The sequence below is a fragment of the Schistocerca nitens genome, chromosome 3 (genome assembly GCF_023898315.1).
Source record: "Schistocerca nitens isolate TAMUIC-IGC-003100 chromosome 3, iqSchNite1.1, whole genome shotgun sequence".
Lineage (NCBI taxonomy): Eukaryota > Metazoa > Arthropoda > Insecta > Orthoptera > Acrididae > Schistocerca > Schistocerca nitens.
In genome coordinates, this window is record NC_064616.1 from 794697809 (window position 1) to 794724704 (window position 26896).

The following is a 26896-nucleotide window of genomic DNA, read 5'->3' on the forward strand; positions in this document are numbered from 1 at the left end:
ATAGGAAGAAAAAATTTGTTTGACACACACCCCATATCTCTAGAGTGATTGAAATGTGTAATTTTGATATGTCAAATCTCATATTGCCAAATATTTACCCTATGTGCAATTGGTTGTATCTTATGAACAATTTAAATTTGATATGGCATTTTTTCACTCAGTTTAAGAATTAGTGATCAGTGCAGAAAAGTTGCGTGTCTATGCACCCTCCGCATCCTGAATTTTGACTTAATCCGTGCCAAAGTGAGAACTAAAAACAATGTTGCAAATCTTGATTGAAAAGCTAAAACTAGTGATCATTCAAAGCATGTATTTTCACAAATAGAAACCTGCGACTTTTGGAGGGAATCGCTTTTCTCCTCATCAATATGAGACAAGACACAGATCAGGTTACGTTAGAAGTTTATGGAATTTGTGGAAAAACCTAGAATTGTGACACTGATGTATAATGGTATATGAAAAGTAATTGTATGTATAACTGTATCACTTTAATCAGCCATTTCTGCTGAACCTTAATGCAAAGTATCTGTAAATTTAATACCATGTATATCGTAACGTTATATTAATACCTAAAATAAAGGGAAGACAACCACACACCTTTAGCAGACTGATATGTGGCACGTAGACACACGGGGTACAGTACTACCAACTTCTCGAGCCATGACTCTGCTTCTGGCAGAAAATAGACATGTTCACACACACAGAAACCCAAATGCACACTACTGTGGCTGCAACGACACTGATTATTAGAAAGCAGTTGCTTGGACTGACAGATGTGGAGAGGTGATAGATGAGGACACAAGAGGCAAAGAGGTGATATGGACCAGTGAGAGGCAGGAGTGGGGAAAACAGATGATTTGGCAGCTGCATGACAAGAGGAAAGGTGTTCTTAGGGGGTAGGGCATATAAGAGATATAGAGAGAGGCAGTGAGGAGGATCGGGGAAGAGAGGAAGGTAAGAGTGGTGGAAGAAGGCAATAGTCTAAAGGAGAATGTGTGTACATCCTTTCAGGAGAAGAGCCAGGTTTCAAAAGCTAGTTAATACTGTGTTCTGTTATGTGTGTATGTGCCACACATCAGGCTGTTAACACATTCTGCTCGCTGCCCGTAGAAACTACAAGCACGCATTTATTGCTGTAACAGTCAGTGCTCGGAGAATCGCAGAGCACCACCTTCTTGATTTTTATTTCAGGTTGCTGCGCATTATAACTGTGTGGTGACGTCTGGAGTTTAGTTTTTCATTCTTGTAGTACTTCAGACGACCACTAGATGGTGTTCCTGCCTCCTCTAAGTGCTATATGACTTGTAAAAGGTGCCAAAACAATTCCTGCGCATTTGTTCTTGCAGTGTGCTTCTGTAGTTCTCTTTATTGCAAATGTTTGTTGTGAAATGGGGGACAGTGTGACTGAAGAGGAAATTCTGAGGCTGCTCGAAGGATCTGAATCTGAAATTGACGATGATAGGTTTAAAACTGAAAATAGTTCTTCTGAAATAGATGGTAATTACAATGGCCAGTCATTGTGTTTAGGGATCACAATCGTATTCTCAGCAGTTTCACTGACTCATATCATTTATTTTGAATGTAACGATGAGTGTTCCAAAAATGAAAATGAGCCATCAGATATATTAGAAGACTGTGAAGCTCCCATTCATCGAGGCAGAGGCAGAATACAACAACGTAAGGAGTCCCAAAGCAACATTGTTGACTAGGTAAATGATGATGTGCAACATCAATTACCACTCTTTGAAGGTGTAAGTAATGTCTAGGCACCTTTGAACGCCAAAAGTACTGAATTTGACTGTTGGAGCATCTTCATTGGTGCAAATGTCATAAAAAACATGAAGACAGAAACAAACAGCTATTCTGTAGCAACAATTTCCAAATTGCGGAGGCAAAATAAGATAACTTCCAGGTCGCTTTGGGCCAGTTGGTCTTCTGTGACCCTACGTGAGATTTATCTGTTCCTTGCTATAATTATTCACATCTGTCTTGTACACAAACCAAATATTACAGACTATTAGAGTAATGAGCTAATTCTAAGATTCCTCTTTACCTGCAAAAATCATGAAAAGAGACAGATGTAGGTCAATTTATTTTATACTTCACGTGAATAACAATGATAATTACGTAAGAAGGGGTCAACCAAACCATGATCCTATACACAAAATCCGACCTTTTTTTGATAACTTTGTACTGAAAAGCAAGAACAGTTTTTATCCTGGCAATAACCTCACAGTTTATGAAGGTTTATGTCCATTCAGAATGAGAATTCGATTTCGAGTATATATATCAAGAACAAACTGAGCAGGTATGGTATAAAATTTTTCATTCTAAGCGATTCAGCAGAAGGATATGTTTTGAACTGTGAAGGGTACACTGGTGCATGTGAAAAAGACAACAGTGCAGATTCTGTGGTGCTAGGTTTATGTAACAGTCATCTATCTAAGGGTCATACATTGTACATGGACCGGTTTTATACTTCTGTAAAATTATTTGAAAGATTGTTTCGATGAGGGCACATCTGCTATTGGCACAGTAATGAGAAACAGAAGAGGTCCACCACAGGAATTCAAACAGAATAAGCTAAGAAGAGGTGGAATAGTATTCAAGAGGAAAAATTCAGTGCTAGCACTTTACTGGAAAGATACTAGGGATGTGTTTGCCCTTTCCACCAAACATAGAATGACAAGTAGTGTTACAAAGACAAAATCCGAGGCTGGAATTGTAGAAAAACTGAAGCCTAATCTCATACTTGATTATAGTAAAAATCAAACTGGTGTTGATCATGGAGATCAGCTAGTGACCTACTATTATTTTCAATGACGAACAATGAAATGGTGGAAAAAGGTATTTGATGTGCTTGGTCAATTCTTACATCCTGTACAAGAAACTTTGGCCTGTCTCTCACAAACGAACCAGCTTGTTTACATGTATGGTGAACGTGGGAAAACAAATACTCGAGAAATCAGGTGAAGCTTTCAACGAAGATGAAAAGCAGGGTTCAGCAGCAAACAGGCTAACAGTAAGGAATTTCCCCACTCACATCCCATCGACAACAAGCAAGAAGTATGCATCAAGATACTGCATTGTTTGCTCTGAAAAGGACACACACACACAGTACTGGCAAATGAGTGAGAAGGGAGACCAGATGGTGATGTGAAGACTGTAATGTAGGATTGTGTCTACCTGACTGTTTCAAGCAATATCACACAAAGACAAATTTTGTTAAATGAAAAAGAGTTGTATAAATTCAATGAAATCGTTTTGTACATTTATTTTATAGTAAATTCTGATTTATTGCAATTACAAACTTTTTTCTACCTCTGAATCTTCTAATTTTCAAAATGTAATGATCCAGTAAATATGTGATACCTTTCAAAAAACTGTAAACAGATGTTGAGATATAGGATGATAACAAACATCAGTTAAAGGGTTTTGCTTTTCTTCATTATCTTTTGGTCAAGAGCCGTGCAAAGAAGGTGCAAAAGTGTAAGACTTCTAAGGGATTGCAGCAGTCTCTGTGACCTGCCTGCAATGTGCTAAAGATGAGTGGTTTCCTTTCCTTTATTTTGTGTACTGTTTCAGCCAGGAATTTCAATTACTGTAATAACTTTAATTTTGTTAGTCAGTATACAGTATTACAACTGATAAGTTCTCTCTTTCACGGCCCTTATGATAGTATATGAGCCATGTAATCTGATGATAAACTTTTGATTTTTTTAATAATTCAGACTAAAAAAAATAAGGAATTCATGTGTTCCCGAATATAGCCATTCCATTGGGATTAGTGCTTGGAACACATGCAGAATCACGCTTGCAAAGTAATCCTTCATTTTAGCCTTAAGTCTCATTTGCTAGAATTCTGACATGTTGGTCCTATTCTGAGACTTCCACATTCTGTCCGTTGCAATTCTGTTGTAATTTTACCATGTCAGTGATTTTTCCATGGTTTTTAACCCTCTTTTTTTTCTCTTGTTATGTAGTGGGTCAGTTTATATGTATCAGTTTAAGTACATGAGAGTTAAGTTTTAGGAGAGCTATGGATTGTCGCTTTCTGCATCCACTTCATATTGAAACTGAAGGACTTTGGTATTGATTGAAAGCTTGGCCCATAAAATAAGTAAAATTTTTGGCTCTGTGCACTCTGTAAATGTTTTTGTTTTGTCAAATTTGTTTAATTCAGTTTTATCAATTTCTAGATATTTGAAAGAATGGGTATATTGGTTACAAATCGTAAAAAAACAGAATTCACATCAGATGGCCTGGTCCATGAGCTGAACTCACTGCTTAATTTCGAGGGAACCCACATCAAAGATGCTATTCAGCTGCGAGAAATGGAACTGTCAGTTGCTATAACATGTCTAGGTGCACTTGTCAAATATCTTGAGGTAAGACTAATCCAGTTGTTAAACATTTGAGAGAATAAATTTGAATAAATTTACTTTTAAAAGTTAGTCTTCTAATCATAATATAAAAGCAAAAACGTAATGACCACAATGAAAATTCAAGAAATTAGAGCTAATACTGATACTTTCTGACAATCATTTGTCCCACATGTCATTTGTGAATGGAACAGGGAAGGGGGGATTAGTTAGTGGTACCGCAAGTATCCTCTATCACACACCTTAGATCGCTTGCCGAGTATGATTTAGATGTAGATGTAGAATCATTTCCAGCAAATACTGTAACAGCTCCTTCAGAAAAATAGTGGCTAAATTCCTGCTTACCTCTTTCGTGACTAAATTATTTACCGAAGTTGTGGACTTTATATCAGCACTTTATAGGGCTAAGAAACCACACTCAAAATCATAGCTGAAGTCTTGAAAGTCAGAGATTAGTGTATAATTATTATTATTAAAAAAAGGTGGTAGGCTGGGGATTATTGTTCCCACTGGCCTCTGGAATGACTACCCCCTTAGAATTTGAAAAAAATAATGTTTGTTTATAAGTACAAAAAAGTCTTAAATACTAGACACATTTTCATGTATTACATTCTGTTGTCGTTTGAATTCATTAAGGTGATGTGCCATGGAACTTACAAAAGTAGGGTGCTATACACAAAGGCACACAACAGCTGCCCTACATTACTTTCATTCTCTTTTCTTTGCACTACGTTTGTGCTGTCTTTTGTTTGTTACACATTTTGTGGGCAAATGAGACCAAACTTTCTGCAGATGAACTTCATCTGGAACTCCAGGCACACCTCTTTTCAGTGTTTGGATGCACAGGCCTTCCTCTTCGTTTATGACTTAAGAAACCACAGATGAGCTACATTGCCAGTGTAACTGAAAAGTTAGTTGGTCTGTTTCTGTCTTTTGAACCTTCTATAAAATTTTGGAATTGACAACTCCCAAATCTACTAGAAAGAAAAAGTTTGTGCTGCCACTGCAATGAATGAAGACTACAGCATACCGTTCTTGCAGCTGATCAAATCTATCAACTACTCCTGTTATTTTATTGTGCTCTGCTAAAGCCAAAGGGCAGAGTACTTCACTTCTGCTACCATCTTTATTTGCTCTCGAAACAGTTGTTTTTGGGATTGTGATAATTTGATTGTATACACACAGATGTACTATCCTGCCACTTGACTACTGCAACACTTAACCTGATAGCAAATGCAAATTCTCCTGTGCAATTTCTCTCTCTCTCTCTCTCTCTCTCTCTCTCTCTCTCTCTCTCTCTCTCTCTCCCTCTCCCCCCCCCCCTCCCTCCCTCCATATCTAGCAAATCCTTCCTGTCTGAACAAACAGCACCAATTATCAAATGCCACCAGCCTTTTACTTTCAGCCATTGAATTTGTTAGGGTAAGCACATCATCTTCACCCAATGAAAATTCAGACCTATCATCTTTGTCTTTTTTTCCAGTATTGATGTCAAAGTTTCTAATGGACCCTGTCCTTGCATCAACTAAGCACCATGCTTGACTGGTTACATTGACATATTAATTGTTTGTGTCAAACATCCTTTGAATGCCACCATACATTCATCAACTGCCAAAACAGGAGGTGGTTTTTATACTTCATACAGCTTCTTTGTTACAGCACTGATGACACATCAGATTTTGTGCAGTTTGTCCCTTTTTTAAAACGTGTGCTGTTGTCATTGCAGCGCAGATCCTCAACAAATTTTTTTGTACTGATGCTTTGTCCTCATTGATGAGATAGCAGACACGCCAAGAATAGGATCACTACTCCAATACTTTTCCGAGGTGTGGAAGTTGATGTATACACATCGAAATAAGCATTCCCATAAAAGATTTTAACTCAGGAATGTTTATGTTCTGCCAGTTGGAAATCACTTCACTTGTTTTCTTCCCTGACTTCATCAGACATCTTTCCTGTTTCGCATATAAGTTTGATTGCAAATGTGTAACAGCAGGTCTTCTGTAAATAAAGACTAGAAATATATTATTTCATTATCAGACTTTGAGAAATTAGCCTAAATTTCTGGGCTTTATTCTAATTTCAGTGGAAGATTTTCAAAATAGGAAACATCCTCACTGCACGTATTAGCATTGGGCAAAAATGTTGAAGCAGCTCTTACTGGAGTTGAGTTACATACACTGGCATCACAAGGAGACGTTTTTCCAATTTCACCTGCTTCTGTTGTCAAATCGAAATCATCATCATCACTTGGTACAATAATGTTATCACTAATTTTGTTCAAAATCTGTAAAGTATTCAGTGAATGGATTTCTTCATCAGAATCGGAGTCAGCATTGAAATTTGAATCTTGTACATCCTCTGGTAATGAGTGCAGAGTTCTTAGAATCTCTTTTGATGTTAGTCCAGGCATTCTAAACAATGAAAAACATACAATAAACATTATGCCAATTTCACAGCCACACGACTTGCGCACCAGACGCAGTTCAGTGGGATAAATAGTTCCCAGTAGCTTATCTTGCAATATTTCTGTGATTTCCACTTAAAGCTGCCAAATACAGGCGTATACTATCTCCTTGGCAAATACAAAAGTAGGAGAGTATAATACAAGTCACTTCACCCACAAAAGAAAAGCACAGAATACAAATAAAGCTGTCGCGGTCAAAATAATGGCTCCATTTCATGCAGAAGCAGCACTTCTGCATAGATTGACTAAAGATGTAGACATAAAACAGCTTCTACATGCCAGTTGACAAAGTACACACAGTTAACAGAGATGGTAGCTGGAAGTGGGAACACTGATTACCACTGAACTTACAGCGAAAACAAGAAAGTGGGAACAATAGTTCCCACTGATCACTAAAGAATTAATCCTTATCCAACTGAGTTTTTTGTAAATATTTTGGTATAAGCAGAAAGGCAAAACTCTAACCTGTATTGCATTCGTAGTTTACTACCTTATAGATTTCATGTTATTTTTAGAATTATTGTTAGCAAAGCAAAATTTTGATCAAAATGTTGATAGTTTAACACGTTAGTGCTAATTTCATGTTGCTGATGTATGTAGTGTAAGTGAAATGTAATAATAACTACTTTCCTTTCAAGCCTAAACAAATGTTGGTAGACTTCGGATAAAGTCATTTTGTTCTGAATGTTCATTCCATACTATAATTAACATTATTACCACATTGTAACGTAATTTTTCCCGTCCCTCAGCTGATGACAACACCTGGTGCTGGACAGTTTTTACTGGATACTCTCGATCTGAAACGTTACATGAAACTTGATGCAGCAGCTGTGCTGGCATTAAGCATCCTAGCTACACCAGACTCTAATGGAATGTGTCTGTTCTCATTACTAAACCGCTGCCGTACACCCCAGGGTCAAAGGTTTGGTTGAATTTCTTCTTCTTCCTTTTTTTTTTTTTTTTTTTTCTTCCACTGTCATGTAGTTGTCTATTTCACTTAAAATATGCTAATCTTGAACACTAATGAAGAATTTTATTCACTTAAAAGGCAATATGAGCTTCAGCTTTTTTGATTAATTTTTCACTCACAACTGAAACAATGACGATTTCCCTCCAGAAAACTTTTGTTTGTTTTCAACTTTTATTTATTTGTTAAGAAAATATGTTTAATTGATTTAATGCAGTCGTTTCAGTGAGGAAAGATAACCACAGAAACTGAATAAAAGAAAGACTGTCTTTGTGTCTGTCACAGGGTTGCTAGCAGAGTGAGATACCTAGGAAATTTTTAAAAAATAGGAGTGTGTCATTGACAATTTTGAACTTTGAGACGAGTGTGGAAGGGTTCTTGGACATTTCATTCAGTTAAGGTGTTTCCAGGATAAGACGAGAATTGAAGTTAAAATTCTAATGTGGTACAATATTAAGGTCTTGGCATCTTTGATATAAATTTATATTAAGCATTCTTGTCACACTTACAATCTTTTTAGTGCAGTCATGTCTCAAGGTTTTGTGTGAAAACTAACAGGTGACTTTATGCTAAAATTGTAGAGTTTTATAAAACTTGCAGTAATATCTGCACTGTTAAAGAATAAGAATTGTTAAATTCCACTTTGAGGAAGGAACATACACTGTTGGCAATTAAAATTGCTACAGCAAGGAGGACAGCAATTTTGGAAGGTCTACATATTGTGCATATACAGAATAAATGATTTGTTGATGGTTTTTGATTTGAGGGTATACAAAGTGTGAAATTAAGTAGATAGGGCTGCAACCTCTGGCAGTAATAGTCGCTCTAGTTCAACTGGGTATCAAGTTGAACTGAACTCAGATCGCATATCTGACTACATTGTTCTGTACTGCTTCAATTTTATGCCAGAATTAATAAATTGTAGTAACAGATGACCATCAGTGTGGCAGTCCCTTGGCGTCCTATGCCCAGATGTTTTCGTTGGGTGAGAGATATGCAAAATGTGCTGGCTAGGGCAATAGTCACACCTTCTGTATCATGGTAGGTGTCATTGGCACTGTACTTAATGGATCAGAAATCTAATAAGTGCTGTCCAAATTACCAGCTATATGAAGTGAAGGTCATCATATGGTGTGCCCGATGGCATCCCGTACAATCACACTGAGTACTGAGCGTGTACAGTGCTGACAAATGCAGTCTAGCAACATTTGTTCTCCTCAGAATCGCCATACGTGGATAAGTCCATCATATTGCTGTACGTGAAACTGTGGTTCATCAGAAAAACACGTGCCACTCTTGTTTCCAGTATTGTCATCAGGTGTACCCGTCTCTTCTGCCGTATTGAGGGATGACATGACTACGGTCACCTTGCTGGCAGCCTGTCGTGCTATGGGCACTGTTGGACTGCCCTCTCAGGCATTACATTGGCATCTGTGTAGATACTCCACTAGCCACCGTATGGTACACAATAAAGGTTACATCATACCACTGCTAATTATTCACTTTCTGTTCCATTTATGAATGGCACAGTGGAAAAATGACCATGTGTACAGTTCTGTACAATCAGAGTGAGGCTGTCGAGATTTCACAAGGTCTCGAATGCGGCCCTCCTCGATAATTGCGTATTCACGTGTCTTTTTGGGATCCCAGCCAATGTTAGTAGCAATATTTCTAAAACAATAAACCGCTTTCTCGATAGTCCACATTCCTGCCGCTGTCGAAATCCGACACTAACGAGTAGACGTTTCTTTTTGTGAAATGGGGCGTAACACAGTTTTCTCACAACCAACCGATATTAAAATGTGACCTTTCCTTGTATATGAGATGTAAATGGCGTTACTCTTACATACTTTATTTAGTCACTGAAATGTTAATAATTTGTGTATCCAAGCATGTAGCACACTTCGTGCCAGTTTAAGAATTGTTGCATGCTATTCATGGTATGGGCAGTAGTGTATGTTACAAAAATAGAAATATTTGTTGTATTTAAAGAGACAGTAGTTAGACTTGCACTTTCTGAAAGTAAGTGCTATCTCCTTGTAATGTAAATTTTCTTGGTTGATTTTTCTTTTTGATACAGTAAAATCTTTCAGAGATGACATTTAAATTTTTGTTCTTCATTAACAAGTAATAACTACAGCTGTTGCTTGAAGTCCTCATTATTAAAACACACAATTTTAAGAAAAAGTATTTGAGTGAATGTCCAGGAGGGAATAATTAAATTGTTTTCAAACTGTAGTGAGACACAGTTCTTGTGCATATGCCAAAAAATTATATTTGGAAGCTACATACTATGCCAAATAAATGGTTATCAGTTTCTGTGCCATATTTTGGAAAACATTCTGAGTGAAAGGAATTACAGAAAAAATTGGCGATGGTGTTTGTCAAGTTTGTCGTTATTACTTTCTAAATCGAAAACTGCAATTAGATTGCTATCTTCTTGCTTACTAAGCCTGTCATCTTGCGGTATCACTATTTTTAATCATCGCCATCATTGTAATAGCACAGTCTTGAAATTGCCTGTTCCTTTGGAATATGTTGCGAGTTCTGTGGTTGTGGTTATGGTGCTACCTGAGAATGTGGTTGTTCTTGACGAATACGTATCAGATCTTGCTTATATACTGACATGAGAATGTTAAGAGATTTCTTCTTTCCAAACATATTGTCTGCCCACCAATTTATCATTGGCTGCATAGACACACTTCCTTTCATTCACGTCATGCCTCACAGTGAGCATCAACAACATTGCTGTAGGAAGCAGCCAATTAAGTATGCCACTGCTCCATATCTAGACTTCTACTTTCTCCTGCAGAAATGTATACTACTATTGTGTATGTGTGTGATTCTAAAGCCAGTTCACATTGTTTCACCCAAACTGCAGTTTAAACATGGTATATGGTCATGAAACGCCAAAGCATGCGGTATAGATTCCCTTGGTTTCCAGTACGGCGAAATTTGCTGTCCGCTCACCACTCCCCACCCCACACTCATTCTTGTTCTCAACCAGGCTGGTATCTGTTTCCTTCTGTAGTGCTGTGCTTGAGCAACTGTGAAACACAGACTGCAATATCTTCTAGGGTGCAGGTCATAAGTAACAACAGTAACTAATACATAAATAAAAGATTGTAATAATGATTCAGTCCTATTCTCAAACTTTTGTTCGTCTCACAATGTAGAGTCATCAGCCGATGCTGTCTCTATGACTGGTCTTGCTGCTGTAATTTATTCTTGCAACAATGATTTCAGTCATTTTAATATGATTTATTTTGTTAGTTAGACATTTTATTCTGGATTAATTTTTCTCTTGCTTCATCTGAAAGTCATCACCTTATTCTAAAGCTGATAAAAAGGTGGTAACGTTTTCACCCAGTACTCTATGTGGACAGTGACCGAATTTCTCATTTGAAGTCCACTTGGTAAATCATTACAGTATCTCATAAACAAATAAAATATTGACTCAAGTTAAGAATCAAGAAATTTTTTTGAAGAACAGCATTTTTGCATTTCAATATTACCTTTACCTTAAAAATACCATAAGTGTAAGTAAAGCTGTACAGTATCCATACATGTATGAGAACTTTTATTGCAAACTTGTTCAAATACAGGAATTATCAGATAATAGAAATTAATGCTATGTCCTCTTGTGTTTCACAAAACTGTCAAATTTTAAGCAGAGGAATAAACTGTTGTGGGGGCTAGTTCATAGTTTCTCGTGTATTCCTTATATTAGCTCTACGCTAGTCAAATTCCACGATTGTTAAGCAAGGTTGATACTGTATTGCACACTTAGGGGTCTCAGAAAATTTTGAGTCTGTTCGAGCACGAGTATGGTTTGTCTAACCTACCCTTCCGAATTCTTCAAAAACAATCTGCACATGACCTCAGTAGCCAAAGCTTCACCTGTACATGTAATATGATACTATATCAGTCTATTAAACAATGTAAAACTGTTGACCTCAACAGTAGTAGTTTGATCTGCAAATGTAAGATGACCCTGTATTTCTCAAGTGACAATTTTGGCAAAAAACCTCTTATTTATGATCAGGTAAGTTGGTATTTATTTTGTTTTATTTAATTACTACAATTACATACCTCTTTGTTCATTTTCATGTATTTATTTGAAATAAAGAATCTTACACTGCATAACCACAAAGATATGAGGGGAGGGAGAGGATAAGATCGAGTTGTTAAGGCAAGTTTGCCTAAAAGTACTCATCGTCAGAATAAAAACTGTATTTTATTAGTAAATCCTTTACTTACTTCCTGAGGGTATTGCTTTCATTTCTAATTGGTAGTGGTAATTAGTTGAGAAGTAGGCGGCCCATATTCCTCACCCCATTGAAACTTCTGCTTAACCCTCAAGCACACACACCATTCTTTATAACATTAGCAGACACACTTTGTATACATGGATTGTCTTTATGTCACCAAGGTAAACATGTATGAGCAAAATGTTATTTTACCCGTAGTTTAATTAACAATAATAAAATAAAGTTTCATTATATCACACTGTTGCTGCCTAAAATTGTTGCACCACAGTGATGATCCACTCAAAGCATTAAATAGCATGGTTGCATCAGATCCCAGCCAATTGATTATTTGATTCCTAATTATTTCGTAGATAACTGCCTCATTGTGAGATTGTGCTGGTAGCTTGGAAGTTGGGTCATTTTCTTGCATGGATCATAAATTTTTTTCCTTGCCTAGCTAGCTCACTGTTTATTGTATATTGCTGGTGCTCACATGGATGTATGACAGAACAGCTTATCGCTGTGTTATCTGAAGCAATAATGAAGGAATATGTATGGGCTCACAATTGTAAAGCAACAGTGAAATGGTTCAAGACGGTGTTATTTGTGGATGGCATACTTTATACGTAGGTGCACCCACTCGAGGGCTAATCTTTGTTTCACCAGATGGATGTTCTTGTCTCATGGCAGTGGATTTCTCCAGTTGTTGTGAAGAGATCAAGTTGTTCTTCTCTTTCTTTTCTGCAAAAGAAACTGTCTCTAAAATATAAGAAATATAAATACAGGGAACTGACAGTATATTAAGCTTTTTGAAAATGGTTTTTGGTGGCAGATCGTATTGATTTTCTCTCTCTCTCTCTCTCTCTCTCTCTCTCTCTCTCTCCCTCCCTCTCTTTACTTTTGTTATTCTTTTTTTCATAAGGAAAATTTTTCTGTGAGTAACCCGCCCCCTCTTCCCCCGGAAAGGGATACCATATACTATTATTGTGTGCACAAGCCCCTGATAAACAGTTTTAGTGTATTTACATCACACAATTGCCTGAGAATTCTGAAAGCATAGCAGAGACTACCAAGCTCGCTTTAGTAGTTTCATCCTGTGGTTGTGACAATGGAGGGACCTGTCAATCCTGACTCCCTGACAGTTTGCTTCTGTTATTAGTTAAATTTCTTTGCCATCAATTGCAAGGGTTCTGTATAGGCAGTGTGGTTTTGGGATAGGTAGAAGAGCTTATGAGTTGTCTTCTTTGTGTTTAACAATAATTTATGATGGTGGAGCTATGAGAGAAACCTTTCAGTTGTGTCATTAATTTTGAGCTTCAATTTCAGAACTGAGTCCAACTAGAAGAGCAAGTTTGCATCATCTTCAAACAGCACAGGAGAAGTATTAGGGAGATTTAGAGGAAGGTTATTGATAGAGAGTAGGAAGAGGAGAGATCCCAGTTCTGAGCCTTGTGGCCTCCACAGCTTATCAGGGCTTTGTCGGAATAATTTTTTGTAGATTCACAGCTTGTGGTGTCTACCATTTGTTTTTTTCTGGTGAGATAGGATTTACACAGATTGTTTGCTGTACCTCTGATGCCATGTGATTCTAGCTTCTGAAGCTACAGTGAATGAATGATACAGAGATCAAATGCCTTGCTAATGTCATTGAAATGTCCAGAAGGAAATTCCTTTTGATTGAAGGTTTCAAGGATTTATTCAGTGAAACTGAAGAGTGTTTCATTAACAGTCCTGTTTTTCCTAAACTCAAATTGCTGTGTGGTCAAAGATTCCATTTTTTCTACAAATGCTTTGGTTCTATTGTAGAGGGTGTCCCATTTATCTTGACCATCCTAAATAACTGTTTTCCAGTTTTCAAGCAAATGTTCATTACCCGTCAGGGGCACATCAATCAGCATGACTGCCATCTTTTACAAAGATATGAACAGCGATATGACTCTTTTAAATGGCACCCTGTATTTTTTATTCGGTAATTCATTTCCTCTCCTAAAGACCTATTCAAAAATGTATCACAGTGTACCATTCACTGAAACACAATGTTATTAATTACATTACACAACATTGATGTTGACGCTCCCAGTGCTTAGTGCAGCTACTTGGGGTAATGGAACACATCCACGTGCTGACATTGACAGAGGACAAATGTAAACATAAGTGGAATGCACACCAGTCATTCCATCAACCATCGTCAGTTGAAGAGTTGTGTGAGTAGAATGTACACCAACGAAGAGAAGGTAGAAATACTATTCATCTATGGGGAATGTAAGTTAGCAGAACAGTAATTGCAATACTGTTTTCTTACGTACTGGTACATTTAGTACAGTAGTTTGCTCCTTTTAAATACTGTTGTGTAGAGTAGGAATACAGTAAATGCTGTCCTTCTTACAAACTGCATCGACTTAACGTTTCTTTTATTGTTGTTGAAGGTAGGCGAAATGCTACACAGGCAGCGGAACTGTGTAGAGAGTGATATCCTTACAAGAACCCACTTTCACAATGGATGTTTTGCCGACTTGTTGCGATTCTTCAGGAAACGAGAAGTTTCAACCCATGACAACACAGTTGTTGTAGAACTCGCATAGACGAAGCTGCCGAAGTTACTGTTCTCACTTCCGTTGCTATGAATCCACATGTGAACGCACAACAGCTTGAACATGAGATTTGCGTTCCTAAAACCATTGTACATCGTATTCTTACACATCACCGGTTCTATCCTTACCACATACACCTACACCAAGAATTGCATTGGAATGATTTCCAGAATCGTGTGCAGTTCTGTCAGTGGGCACAGCAGCAAATCCTCGCCAACCCGAACTACTTCTCCAATGTTCTATTTACCGATGAATGTTCCTTCTCAAAGAAAGGACAGGTAAATACAAGGAACAGGCATTATTGGTCCAACGACAACCCACGATGGCTTAGATAGGTGGAACATCAGCGTCAATGGAGAGTTAACGTCTGGTGTGGGTTGCTTGGTACTACAATTATTGGCCCTTATTCCATCAATGGCAGTCTAAAGGCATAGCGTATGCCAACTTCCTCAGATGAATTCTTCCTCCTCTTCTGGATGAAGTGACGCTAAGAACCCGAATGCTTTTTGGTATCCTCATGAGGGATGTGCAGCACATAATGCCTTGTATGCACATCGTGTTCTGAACCAAAGGTATCCTGCCAGATGGATTGGTCAAGGAGGAACAGTTACTTGGCCTGCTAGGTCTCCTGATTTAAATCCTCTAGACTTTTTTCTTTGGGGGTGTGTTAAAGATGTTGTCTATTGTGATATTCCAACAACTCCAGAAGACATGCAAGAACGTGTTGTGCTTGCTTGTAAATCCTCTTCAGCAGGCAACACTGGAAGCAGTAAATAATTCTTTCATTCAATGAGTGTACCAGTGTATCGGTGTCCAGGGTCACCACTTTGAGCACCTTTGAATGTTGTACTCCTTCAAAATGGTACAGGAGAGTCAGTCAGTTTTGTGTTACATTTTTACTTTAGTTTCATTTGTTTTCTGGCAACTCCAGCAAGTGGAAGAGTTTGTGATCCCGGGCTCAAAGTCAATGTTGTGTTATGTAATTAATAACATTGTGTTTCAGTGAATGGTACACTGTGATATATTTTTGAATAGGTCTTTACGAGAGGGAATGAATTACCGAATAAAAAATACAGGGTGCCATTTAAAAAAGTTATACTGCTGTTCATATCTTTGTAAAAAACAAAGCTACAATGAAGGCAATCATGCTCACTGATGTCCCCCTGATGGCTAAAGAACATTTGTTTGAAACATTTTGTAATTTGCATCTGGACAAACAGTTATTTAGGGGACAAACAGTTATTTAGGGTGGTCAAGATAAATGGAGCACCCTGTATATGGCTTTCTTAAGTATATCTTGGATATAGTTTGGAGTATGGAAACAGGATGATAATTGTTTACATCATCAGTCTTCCTTTTCAAAGATTGAAATTACCTTCGAGGTCTTCAACGCTTCTGGGAAACATTCTCTGCTATTGATCAGAATTACATAGAGGTATGAAAATTTCAACAGATACGTTATTTAATTGGTAATCTGGGATATCATCAACTCTTCATGAAAATGGTGATTTTTGTGGCTCATAATTTTTAATGCCTTTTGTTCGGTTACTGGGCTCAAAAATTTGACCTGTCTGATATGGGAATATAGGTTTGTGTGATACTGCATGCGTAATGATTCCTGTCACTAGCTCTTAGATTATTGGCAATCTCTGAAAAATTAAAGTTAAAATGTTCACTAACCTGTTTTGCATTAGAGATCTTTGTTTCATTTAGATGGAAGTATTCATGTGATATGCAGTTGACTTTGGTTCCTGCATTACCATCGACAACTTCCATAAGTACTTTACTCATGTTACCTGAGTTTATGATAAGTTAGTGGTTGGCGATCTGTTTCACATTAGTTGTTACCTTCTGAAGATTTTTTATACTTTTTAAAGTATCGTTGGAAATTTAAGTCACTGTTTGTCTTTTTTTCCTGTGTTTTTTATAGATTGCACAGGAGGTAATTATGCCCGTAGTGATCCATCCTTTTGTATCCGTCGCTCCTCATTGTTTTTTCTGTATGCGGTATTGAGGGAAAGGTGCTGTTGAAATAATGGCTCAGATTATGAACAAATATTTGGTTTATTTTCTATGTCATCCTCAGGATAAACCAGTGTTGCCACAAGTTCTGGAAATCAGTGAAATCAGGGAATTTCAAATATGTCAGGGAAATCAGGCAGGGAAATTTGAAAGAAAAGAAAAACACTAGAGAAATCTCATTTATGTCTCAGTAGGCGAAATAGTTTTGCCGTCACTGGCTGGGCGTAGCTGAGTATGTGTGCCACTTCTCTATTCCCTCAGTCTTACTGCTTCTCCACTTCCTAGCACTCTCATCAGCTTGCAGTCAGTGCTGCCACCACTTCTTGCCACTAGTGTAGCAGGTGCCGATGAGAGGCAGGGAGATGACAGGAGTAGTGGTTTGTTTGGATTTGATTCTCAGAGATGGCGGTCGTCTATGCATGAGTTGAGTCTCAGGGACTGTGTGTGCGTGTGTGCGCGCGCGTGCTTTTGTCCTTAGGATAATTTAGGTTAAGTAGTGTGTAAGCTTAGGGACTGATGACCTTAGCAGTTAAGTCCCATAAGATTTCACACACATTTGAACATTTTTCATATGTAAATAGCTGGCCACACAAGTGGACTTCCATGACAGGCCAAAACTGCAGACCATTTCAGTGGGTATCTCTAACAGGTCGGGCCTGCTGATCTGAAGTCCATCATTTCCCACAATTGTGCAAGCCCTGCCCATCAGATCTAGTCTCACCAATCTGCCTGCCGTCCGGATCTCTTTGTGTGTGGCATAATGCAGCAGATTTTCATAGTTATCCAAGGGCCAAGTACTTCAGTGCTCCTCGGCAGACCAGAGGTCACGGGCGATGGATTTCATGAATTGTGACTGTCTCACTGCAAGTACATTGTACAGTGCAGCATTTTATAGACATTTTATTTATTCTAACACATTTTGGCACTTCGAAAATAATTTTCATATTAGAAAGTATGGACTATAAGAACAACATTGTGGCAGTCACAGGTGGTTTCTATGCTATGTAATCATATATTTCTCAAAATAAAAACCACACAGTACCTGTAAAATAAGATATAACACAGTGACTAATAACCGAAAATAAGAAAATAGTAGAACCAACATTTCATTGGTGGTCACCTATAGTATTGGTTTACACAGCTCTTCCTGCCTTATACACTTCTTCCCAAGAGGCCTACTTTTTTTGAGGTTTTTCTGAAATCAATGGAGATGTTTTAAATCTGTCTTGCAACTCCAAGAAAATGTAGATTTTTGTCACAAATGTGTTTTGCTTTATTGAAATAAAAAACCAACAGTGATCTTAATGAAACACACATACCAGCTGCCTTGCTTTCTCCATGTATAAGCAGTTCATTCCACAACATGATGTTAGTAATTAAGATTTTTGATCACATGGGAGAGAAATCTACCATGGGGCCTCAGCGTTCACAGCATCTTTTCCCTTCCATGCTGCATGTCTATCCTCTTGCTATTCTTTTTGCCCTCCTTTGGGGAACATGGCTGGGGTGTTTTTGGGAATGCTCCGCACTGTCTGAAGCTGACATAAGAACAGTCTCACCGCTGTTTTTCGTTCCTTTCTTCTTTCTTCACTCACCTCCTTCTATCCTCCCTCCACTTCGGCATTTGGGGCTCCTCTTTTTTCCTTCTTCCTCCCTGTACGAGGCTGGCCAATGCATAACAGGTGACTGGATAATGCATAATTCCCAGCCCTGGGTCTACAGGTAAGGTTTGCATGTAACCCCTGGTGCAGGCCAGGCCCAGGGTGGGGTGATTTACTGAGCTGCTATCTTCCCAAATTGCCAATTGGTCCCTGTGTCAAGTGTTTGGGACGTGTGGACACGTGATCTGAGGTGTGAACAAACACCTAAGGTGGGTGTGCACCCTTGTGAAGTGCCCCCCCAGTTTGTGAAGTGGCCCCCCAGTTGGAAGGAGCATGCCATCAATGACACTGAGAATCATGGGGGAGGGATTTTCTCACAATGAGCCAATCATCTTCACAATCAACGTCTACAGAACATAAACAGAATGAGGCTCATGATTCAAAGAATGCACCACTGTTCCTCATAGTTTCACAAACTGAAGACAGTCAGTCCTATGCAACAGTAAATCTGTTTATTATTCAGAAAGTTGTTGATCCAATTGCCGGCCCTGTGAAATCCTGCTCTCTTTTACGTAATGGCACTTTGCTTTTTCAGACTACTTACGATTTTCAAGGACAAGAACTGCTTGCTGCTTTGCTTCTCCACGGCTATCCTGCTTGTGTTGGAGCCCATAGAACTCTGAATTCTTCCTGTAATGTTATTTACATTAGGCTTCATGACTGTCTGACCAAGGCCAAAATCCAAGTATACCTCTCTGATCACGGTGTCATTGCCATCCATTGGGTGATGAAAAAGGTATATGCCTCGTTAGTGCCTTCACGCACTCTTTTTCTCACCTTTGATAGAGTGGTGCTTTCATCCCACATCAAAGCAGGCTATGAGGGTCTCGCAGTCTGACTGTACATTCCGAACCCAATGCGCTGCTAGCAGTGTCATTGTTTCAACCGCACTAGAATGTGTTGTCGGCACCTGGCCAAACGTGTAACCTGGGGTAGGGATGCGCACAAGGGTGTTTGTCCGCATCCTCCTACCTGTAGTATCAACTGCAATGGTGACCATGCTGCCTCCTCGAGATTGTCCCATGTATCTCGATGAGTAGGCTGTCCAGGAGATCCAGGTGAAGGAAAAGGTTCCTTACCTGGTCGCTCTCAAGTTATTGGCTAGGCACAAACCTTGCATTCTACCGTCTGGCACTTCTAGTAGTTCTTGCTAATCGCACTCCATGAAGGACATGGCCATGCAGACATATGACCTCAAATTCACCTCCGAGGTTGTGATAGAGCCAAGTGTCATGGTAGCATTGCAGTCCCCTTGTCCAGCTGTGCAACAAGATATTAAACTCGTGCTTCATGGGGTGAAGTCACCAGCTACACAACCGATAGGCCGGAAAAGACAGAAGGAATACTCCCATTAAGACTTCCTACGTCCCTCGAGCCAACCAACACTTGAGTCTTCCTCTGCTAACCGGAAAGGCTCGAAGAAGTCCAGCAAAGGCAAACAGTCCTCTCCTTCGCCGACTCGATGATCCTCTTCGACGGTGTCACCGTGTGATACCTTTGCCCGACCAGCCTCCATCTCGCTGGTGTGCACCCCAACCGTTTTTCTGCATTGGACTCTGCAGGCAGACAGCAGAAGAAAGCCAGTGCTTCTGTGGACCTCATGAAGCAGGTTCTTCCTGCCTCTGTGCCCTGTAGAGGTGACACCCCCTTCATTTTTTCCTCCTCATGACTCAACTCCAATGGGACGACTGGGGCCTTGGATCCAACAAAGAGGATTTACGGTTGCTTATAGAGTCTCTGTGACCACTTGGACTCTTTCAGGAAACAAAATTGCATTCTCATGACCACTTTGAGCTTTCGCACTTTTTCGTGGTCTGTTTTGACCATCTGCCAGAGGTCGGCATTCCGTCTCATGGGTGAGTCATGCTGCTCATATGGGATGACGTTCATAGTCAACCCATCTCCCTGACTTCCCATCTGCAAGCTGTTGCAGTTTGCCTTTTCCTTCCTCACTTGACCTTTTCCCTTTGTAGCATTTATTTCCCTTCATCATTCTACCTCACCAGAGCCGACTTCCTCCAGCTTATTGGGCAGATACCTCACCAATTTCTGCTGCTTGGTGACTTTAATGCACACCATCCCATTTGTGGTTCTCCCACAACCTGTCTGAGAGGTGCCCTCTTGGCTGACCTTCTTAACCAACTTAACCTTTTCTACCTTAACATTGGAGCACCCATGTTCCTTTCAGACTGCTCACACACCTATTCCCATGTGGACCTATCGTTCTGCTCTGCCCATCTTGTCCATTGTCTTGAGTGGTTTGTTCTTTCTGACACCTACTCGAATGACCATTTCCCATCTGCTATCCGTTTGCTGAATCCTACCCCACCTAGGTGTACACCCAAATAGCAGCTTACTAAGCCCGACTGAAGGCTTTACTCTTCCCTGACGATCTTTGACAAACGTGATTTTCCCAGTTGTAATGACCAGGTGCAGTACCTTACAAACGCTACCTTACCGCTCCAGGACGTTCCATTCCTCGTACTTCCTCTTTACCATACCGTGTCCTGGTCCCATGTTGGACTGAGGTGTGCAGCGACACAATTTGCTCACAGAGACGTGCGCTCTGCATTTTTAACAATCATCTTACAATGGTAAACTGCATTAATTATAAACAGATGCGTGCACACTGTCATCGCATTCTTCAGAACAACAAAGAAGCCAGCTGGAGTTCATTCAGTAGTTCTTTTAACAGTTCCGCCCTCTCTTCCATCGTGTGGGCCAACCTCCTACGGCTCTCGGAGACCAAGATCCATTACCCAATTTCCGACCTGACAGTAGCAGACGATGTTATCGTGGACCCTATTGCTTTCTCCAACACCTTGGGCCACCATTTTGTGGAAATGTTGAGCTCCTCCCACTACCACCCTGCCTTCCTCCACTGGAAACAAATGGAGGAGGCTCGGGGGCGCTACGCTTCCCTTCTCAGAATCTTGAGTGTTATAATGCCGCCTTGACTACAAGGGAGCTAGATCGTGCACTCTGCCCCAGGGCCAGACAATGTTCACATTCAGATGTTACAGCACCTTCCTCTTGTGGGCAAGCACTTTCTCCTTCATACATTCAACTGCATCTGGGCAGAGGTCATGTTTCCCAGATGCTGGCGTGAAGCCACTGTCATGTTGTTGTTGTTGTTGTTGTTGTTGTTGTTGTGGTCTTCAGTCCTGAGACTGGTTTGATGCAGCTCTCCATGCTACTCTATCCTGTGCAAACTTCATCATCTCCCAGTACCTACTGCAGCCTACATCCTTCTGAATCTGCTTAGTGTATTCATCTCTTGGTCTCCCTCTAAGATTTTTACCGTCTACGCTGCCCTCCAATACTAAATTGGTGATCCCTCTATTTCTCAGAACATGTCCTACCAACCGATCCCTTCTTCTACTCAAGTTGTGCCACAAGCTCCTCTTCTTCTATTCTCTTCTTGTCTAAAATATTTATCGTCCACGTTTCACTTCCATACATGGCTACACTCCATACAAATACTTTCAGAAAACTAAGTCCGGTAAGGACAAAAACCTTCCTTCTGGCTACCGCCCCATCTCTCTCACCAGCTGTGTTTGCAAGGTGATGAAACATATGATTCATGCCTGGCTGGTGTGGTGGCTCTAGTATCACAATTTACTAACCACTGCACAGAGTGCATTTGGAGTGCACCGTTCTGCAATTCACATCTTGTCACTTTGTCCACCCATGTCATGAATGGTTTTCTGCAGAAATCCCAGACTGTGACCTTGTTTTTCGATTTGGAGAAAGCCAACAATACCTGCTGGAAGACTGGTATCCTCCGCACTCTCTTCACGTGTAGCTTCTATGGCTGCCTGCTCTGTTTCCTTGAGGAATTTTAAAAAGGTAGTTGTGGGTTCTGTCTTGTTGGACACTTTTATCCTGGAAAACGGTGTACCTCAGTGTTCTGTCCTGAACGTCATCTTTTTGCTATAGCCACTAACCCGATAATGGCCTGTCTCCCACATGGCATCCTCTTCTCCCTTTTTGTTGCTGATTTTGCCAACTAATGCAGTTCTTCACGGACTTGTCTCATTGAGTGGCGCCTTCAGCAGCAATGTCTCGATTGTCTTTACTCCTGGAGCATCAATAGTGGCCTAAGTTTTTCCATTGACGAAACCATTTGTATGAATTTCTGGTGGTCCAGTTGGTTTCTCCCACCTTCTTTACATCTTGGGCCTGTTGCTCTTCCATTCATTGAAACTATGAAATTCCTGAGGCTCTTGCTTGATAGGAAATTTTCTTGGTCCTCCCACGTATCTTACCTGGCAGCCTGCTGTACGCAGTCCCTCAATGTCCTGTGTGTCCTCAGTGGTACTTCCTGGGGTGCAGATTGAACTGCTCTCCGTTTGTACCGGTCCTATGTCCGCTTGAAACTAGACTATGGGTGCTTTGTTTATGTATCTGCATGTCCATCCCTCTTACGCTGTCTCAATACTATCCACCATCGTGGCATCCGTTTGGCCACTGGCACCTTTACACAAGCCCAATTGAGAGTCTGTACGCAGAAGCTGCCAAACTACCACTGTGACTTTCTTTTCAGCAGATATGCATGCCATTTGTATGCCATGCGTGGCCACCAATCATATGCCTCCTTCAGTGATGACTCCATTGATTGCCAGTATGGGGTACATTCCTCTTCTCTGTTACCTCCTTCGTTCTTGGCTTTTGTTCCGACAGATTCACTTCATGCTCCCAGCAGCTTTCCCGATGGGTATGAACTCCTCATCTCCTTGGCTTCGTGGGGCGGCCCATTTTCACCTTTGCCCTTATTCGCTTTAATGCAACACCAGCCTAGCTCTACCGCCTTCAGTTTCATGACCTTCACATGGAATTGCACGATAGTACCTTTGTGGTGTCGGGTGTGCCTTAGTCGTTGGCGCCAACGTTTTTCGGTATCGGCTTCTGGCACAGTGCTCTGTATTTACGGCAAGAGTTCTTCGCCCTTATCAAGTCACGAAGTACATCCAGCAACACAGTATTTTCAATTGTCATCTGCTCAGACTCTCTCAGTGCCCTTCAGAGCATCTGTGCACTGTACACGGTCCATCCTTTAGTGCAATGGGTCCAAGAAAGCTTTAAATTGCTCACTCTTGATGGAGCCACTGTGATGTTTATGTAGGTTCCTGGTCATGTTGATTTGACAGGAAAAGAGGCTGTTGATGCTGCTGCCAAGCCCCACTGGTTCTTACAGTCTCTCTGATCATCTCTGTGTTGCCGCCTGTCAGCAGGTGGTATCACTTTGACGTCGCTCCTTTCATTGGAATAAGCTCTTGGTTATTAAGCCTCTTCCAGTGGCTTGGACGACCTCCTGTCGGCCCTCCAGCCATGAGGTGGTCATTTTAACTAGGTTGCATATTGGGCTCTGCCTTTTTAGCCATTTCCATTTGTTAAGTGGCGCTCGCCCACCACTTCATGCACATTGCGCCCAATTTTAACTGTCCACCATTTACGGATGGAATGCCCTTGTTTTGACCATTTACATTCCCGTTTGGGTTTGCCATCTAAGTTATCAGCTGTTTTAGAGAATGGTGCTCACGCTGTTGACCACATTTTACTTTTTATCCATTGCAGTAATATGGAGAAGACCATTTAATATTTAGTTCTGGACCTCCATTTCTCTATTGCGTATTTTATAGACCTTTTCTCCACATCCGTGTTTTTACCTGTCTTCTCTTCCGTCATTGCGGATTGACATGAAGTCATTCTGAACTCCTCTCTTTGTCTTCGTGTTTCACAGTTTTGACATGGGCGCATATGACACTAATTGTTTTTGTGCCCTAAAACAAAACAGAGTTGGGAGAGTCACGGAAGTCCTTGCTTTTTCTTCGTCTGAAGTCCTTGCTTTTTCGTCTTTGTCTTCTTCTTCTTCTTTTTTTCTTCAGCTTATGTCCTTACTTATCCTTGAGATCTCAAAACTGGAAATCAGGGAAATACCAGGGAATTTCACTTGGGAAAACATGTGGCAACCCTGTAAACACTTTTCCCATGTCTTCTGCTTTAGCAGGTGCTCCTTAGCATTTAGCTGTTGGCATCTTTAATGTCTCTTATGTATGTGATCATTAGTAATGAGGGTTTGTTTGCATCCTTTTGTTTACCTTAAATAAGAAGCCTTCATGATCAGAGAGGCCATCGGGTAAATTTTGCAAACTGATTACAGGTGTAGAATTAGTGTTCATGAATATGGTATCTATTGAGGTGCAGGATGTGGGTGTTATTCTTGTAGGTAACTTTGCTATTTTAGACATAGAAAATGTATTCAGTTGGTCATTTGTCAGTTTATTCATGTGACTCGATGGCAAAGTTTATTTAATCTCCAAATGATATACTTCTTTTGCTTTTTGTCACGTTAGACATTCATGACTTGTCCAATTTCTTGCTTCATTGGTTCATGGGCATCCCGTCGGATAATGTTGTGGAAGCTGCACGATATTTTGACGAGACAGCTGCTCATCATGTTCAGGTGCTTACTGACGTGTTGCTGCAATGGCTTGCCAATATATACACTGACTCACTAGAAAAGCACAGGTGCCAAGGGTTTTGCACTTTTTTAGCAAGTCAGTGTATATATTGGTGAGCCATTGTAGCAACACATCAGTAAGCACCTGAAAATGATGAACAACTGTCTCGTCAAAATATTGTACAGCTTCTACAACATTATATGACGCCACACCCATGAACCAATGAAGCAGTTTTTATATTGATCGTTCAAGTGTCAGTTATTGTTGTGTTTAGTGTTCAGGATCCACTTGTGTCTGTATTGTGGTTTCATTTGCAAACTATGGCTGAAAAATTGCATTACTATGCTACTGAATTTAATCTGCAAGGGATTGCATTTAGTAAAGAACATGGAAACATGGCTGCAGAAAGGCAATTAGGGCCACCTCCAACTGAAAAAATGATAACTTTCTGGAATTAGGAAGATGTTATCAAAAAAGCACCTCGCAGTAAACGTAATCTGAGAAGTGTAACTGTTAAATGGCCGTAACTTGGAGCAGAACTGTGGGAATTTTAGTATCTACAAAAATGGTCATTCATCAAGTGAAAGCAATATCCACTAACAAAGGGATCGCTGAATTTACTAGATCAACATCATGATGTTCAAGGTTTATGAAAAGGTATGTGGACCAAGGCAAAAATATCACAGGTGATGCCAGACAAGTATGAAGAGCAAATTGTTGAATTTCGTCATCACAAACAAAAGAGGAAAGTTCTAGCTTTTGCAAATGGGAAACAGGGACGAGACTCTGGTAACCTTTTATGTGCCTTTTAACAGAAGTTTGATTTTAAAAGGCACAAAAAGTGTTATTGTTAAAACTTAAGGGCACAAAAAAACTCATTACACATTTATTTTATCCTGCTGTGATGATGGGACAAAATTACCGCCACTTTTGATGTATTTGTCCATGTACACAATAAAGGCTGGATGGATGTAGGAGAAAGGAGGGTTTGTGTAGATAAAATTTGTTCTAGGTGACCTGGAGGCCACTACTAAAAACGTCTGCCCTATTTGTATTTCAGGAGGGTTAAATTGTCTACTTCAATCTTCAACCATTGGATGTCTGTATCAACAGACCATTTCAGCAATTTCTTTAGTAGGAGTGAAACAGATGGATACAATCTACAGATTTTGAAAATTCAACACTTGGAAGAAGGAAGAGACCTAACAGTTCTCAAGTTTTGTGAGTGGGTCAGTGCTTCACAGAAATCTATAAAAATTGAATCAGTGATTAAATAATTTAAGAAATGTGGGATAAGTAATGCACATAATGGTACAGAGGATAATTTATTGTATGAGAATTCAGATTCATGGCAGTTTCAAGTATTTCTTCCTTCAACTCCTAGATATTAGATGCACGTGCACAAGTGAGTCACAATTGTTTTGCAGTAGAGCCATCAAGTGATAAATTTTTCACTTAAAAAAGTATTAAAAAAGAGGTGCATCTTTAATGCCAGTGCGCCTTATACTCCGGTAAATACGGTTCATTTTTGAGCTCATGAAGACACTAAATCTGGATTTCCAAGAGCTTATTTCTTATTGAGTGAATGTTCTGATACAAAATACAGAGCACTGTGTTAGTATTCACTTTAGTGCCTGTGGGTTCAGGAGTGTTTACTGTTTCAATTATATTTTTGTTGCTATTACTGTTTTGTGAATAAATGACTACGGATGCTACCTGTTTGTTTAATAGCATACTGGGGACAGTCACAGTGCAGTTTTGATCATTAGTACACTGCATTTTTGTATGTTTTTCTGCATTACATACAAGTCTGAAGCTGCTCAATCTGAAGCTCAACTTAGCATTACCATACCTGATCTTGGATTGCTTAATTTTCCCTGCATTTCAGCTGTAATTGTATTGTGTAAATAAGTCTTTCGAAGGCCATTGAGATGAAGTCAGTGGTGTGTGTGAAATCTTCTTCCATTCCCATTTGATTCTACAACACTTAACATTTTTAATCATTTGCAGATTTTAGAGAGATTAGTATTTGCACTTTGTAGGTTAGATTCAGTTTTTGTTCCGTGGACCCAAAAATGAGATTTTCTCGTGG

The 26896-nt window shown here is 39.8% G+C and overlaps 1 protein-coding gene across 1 annotated transcript in view; it reads left to right on the forward strand.

Annotated features, from left to right (window-relative positions):
- LOC126248813 (DNA mismatch repair protein Msh2) overlaps positions 1 to 26896 on the forward strand; it is a 244481-nt gene that overhangs the window by 139905 nt on the left and 77680 nt on the right. The window contains exons 7-8 of the mRNA XM_049950222.1: positions 4200 to 4388; positions 7599 to 7771. Coding sequence (XP_049806179.1) covers positions 4200 to 4388; positions 7599 to 7771 — 362 coding nt within the window. The remainder of the gene's footprint in view (positions 1 to 4199; positions 4389 to 7598; positions 7772 to 26896) is intronic.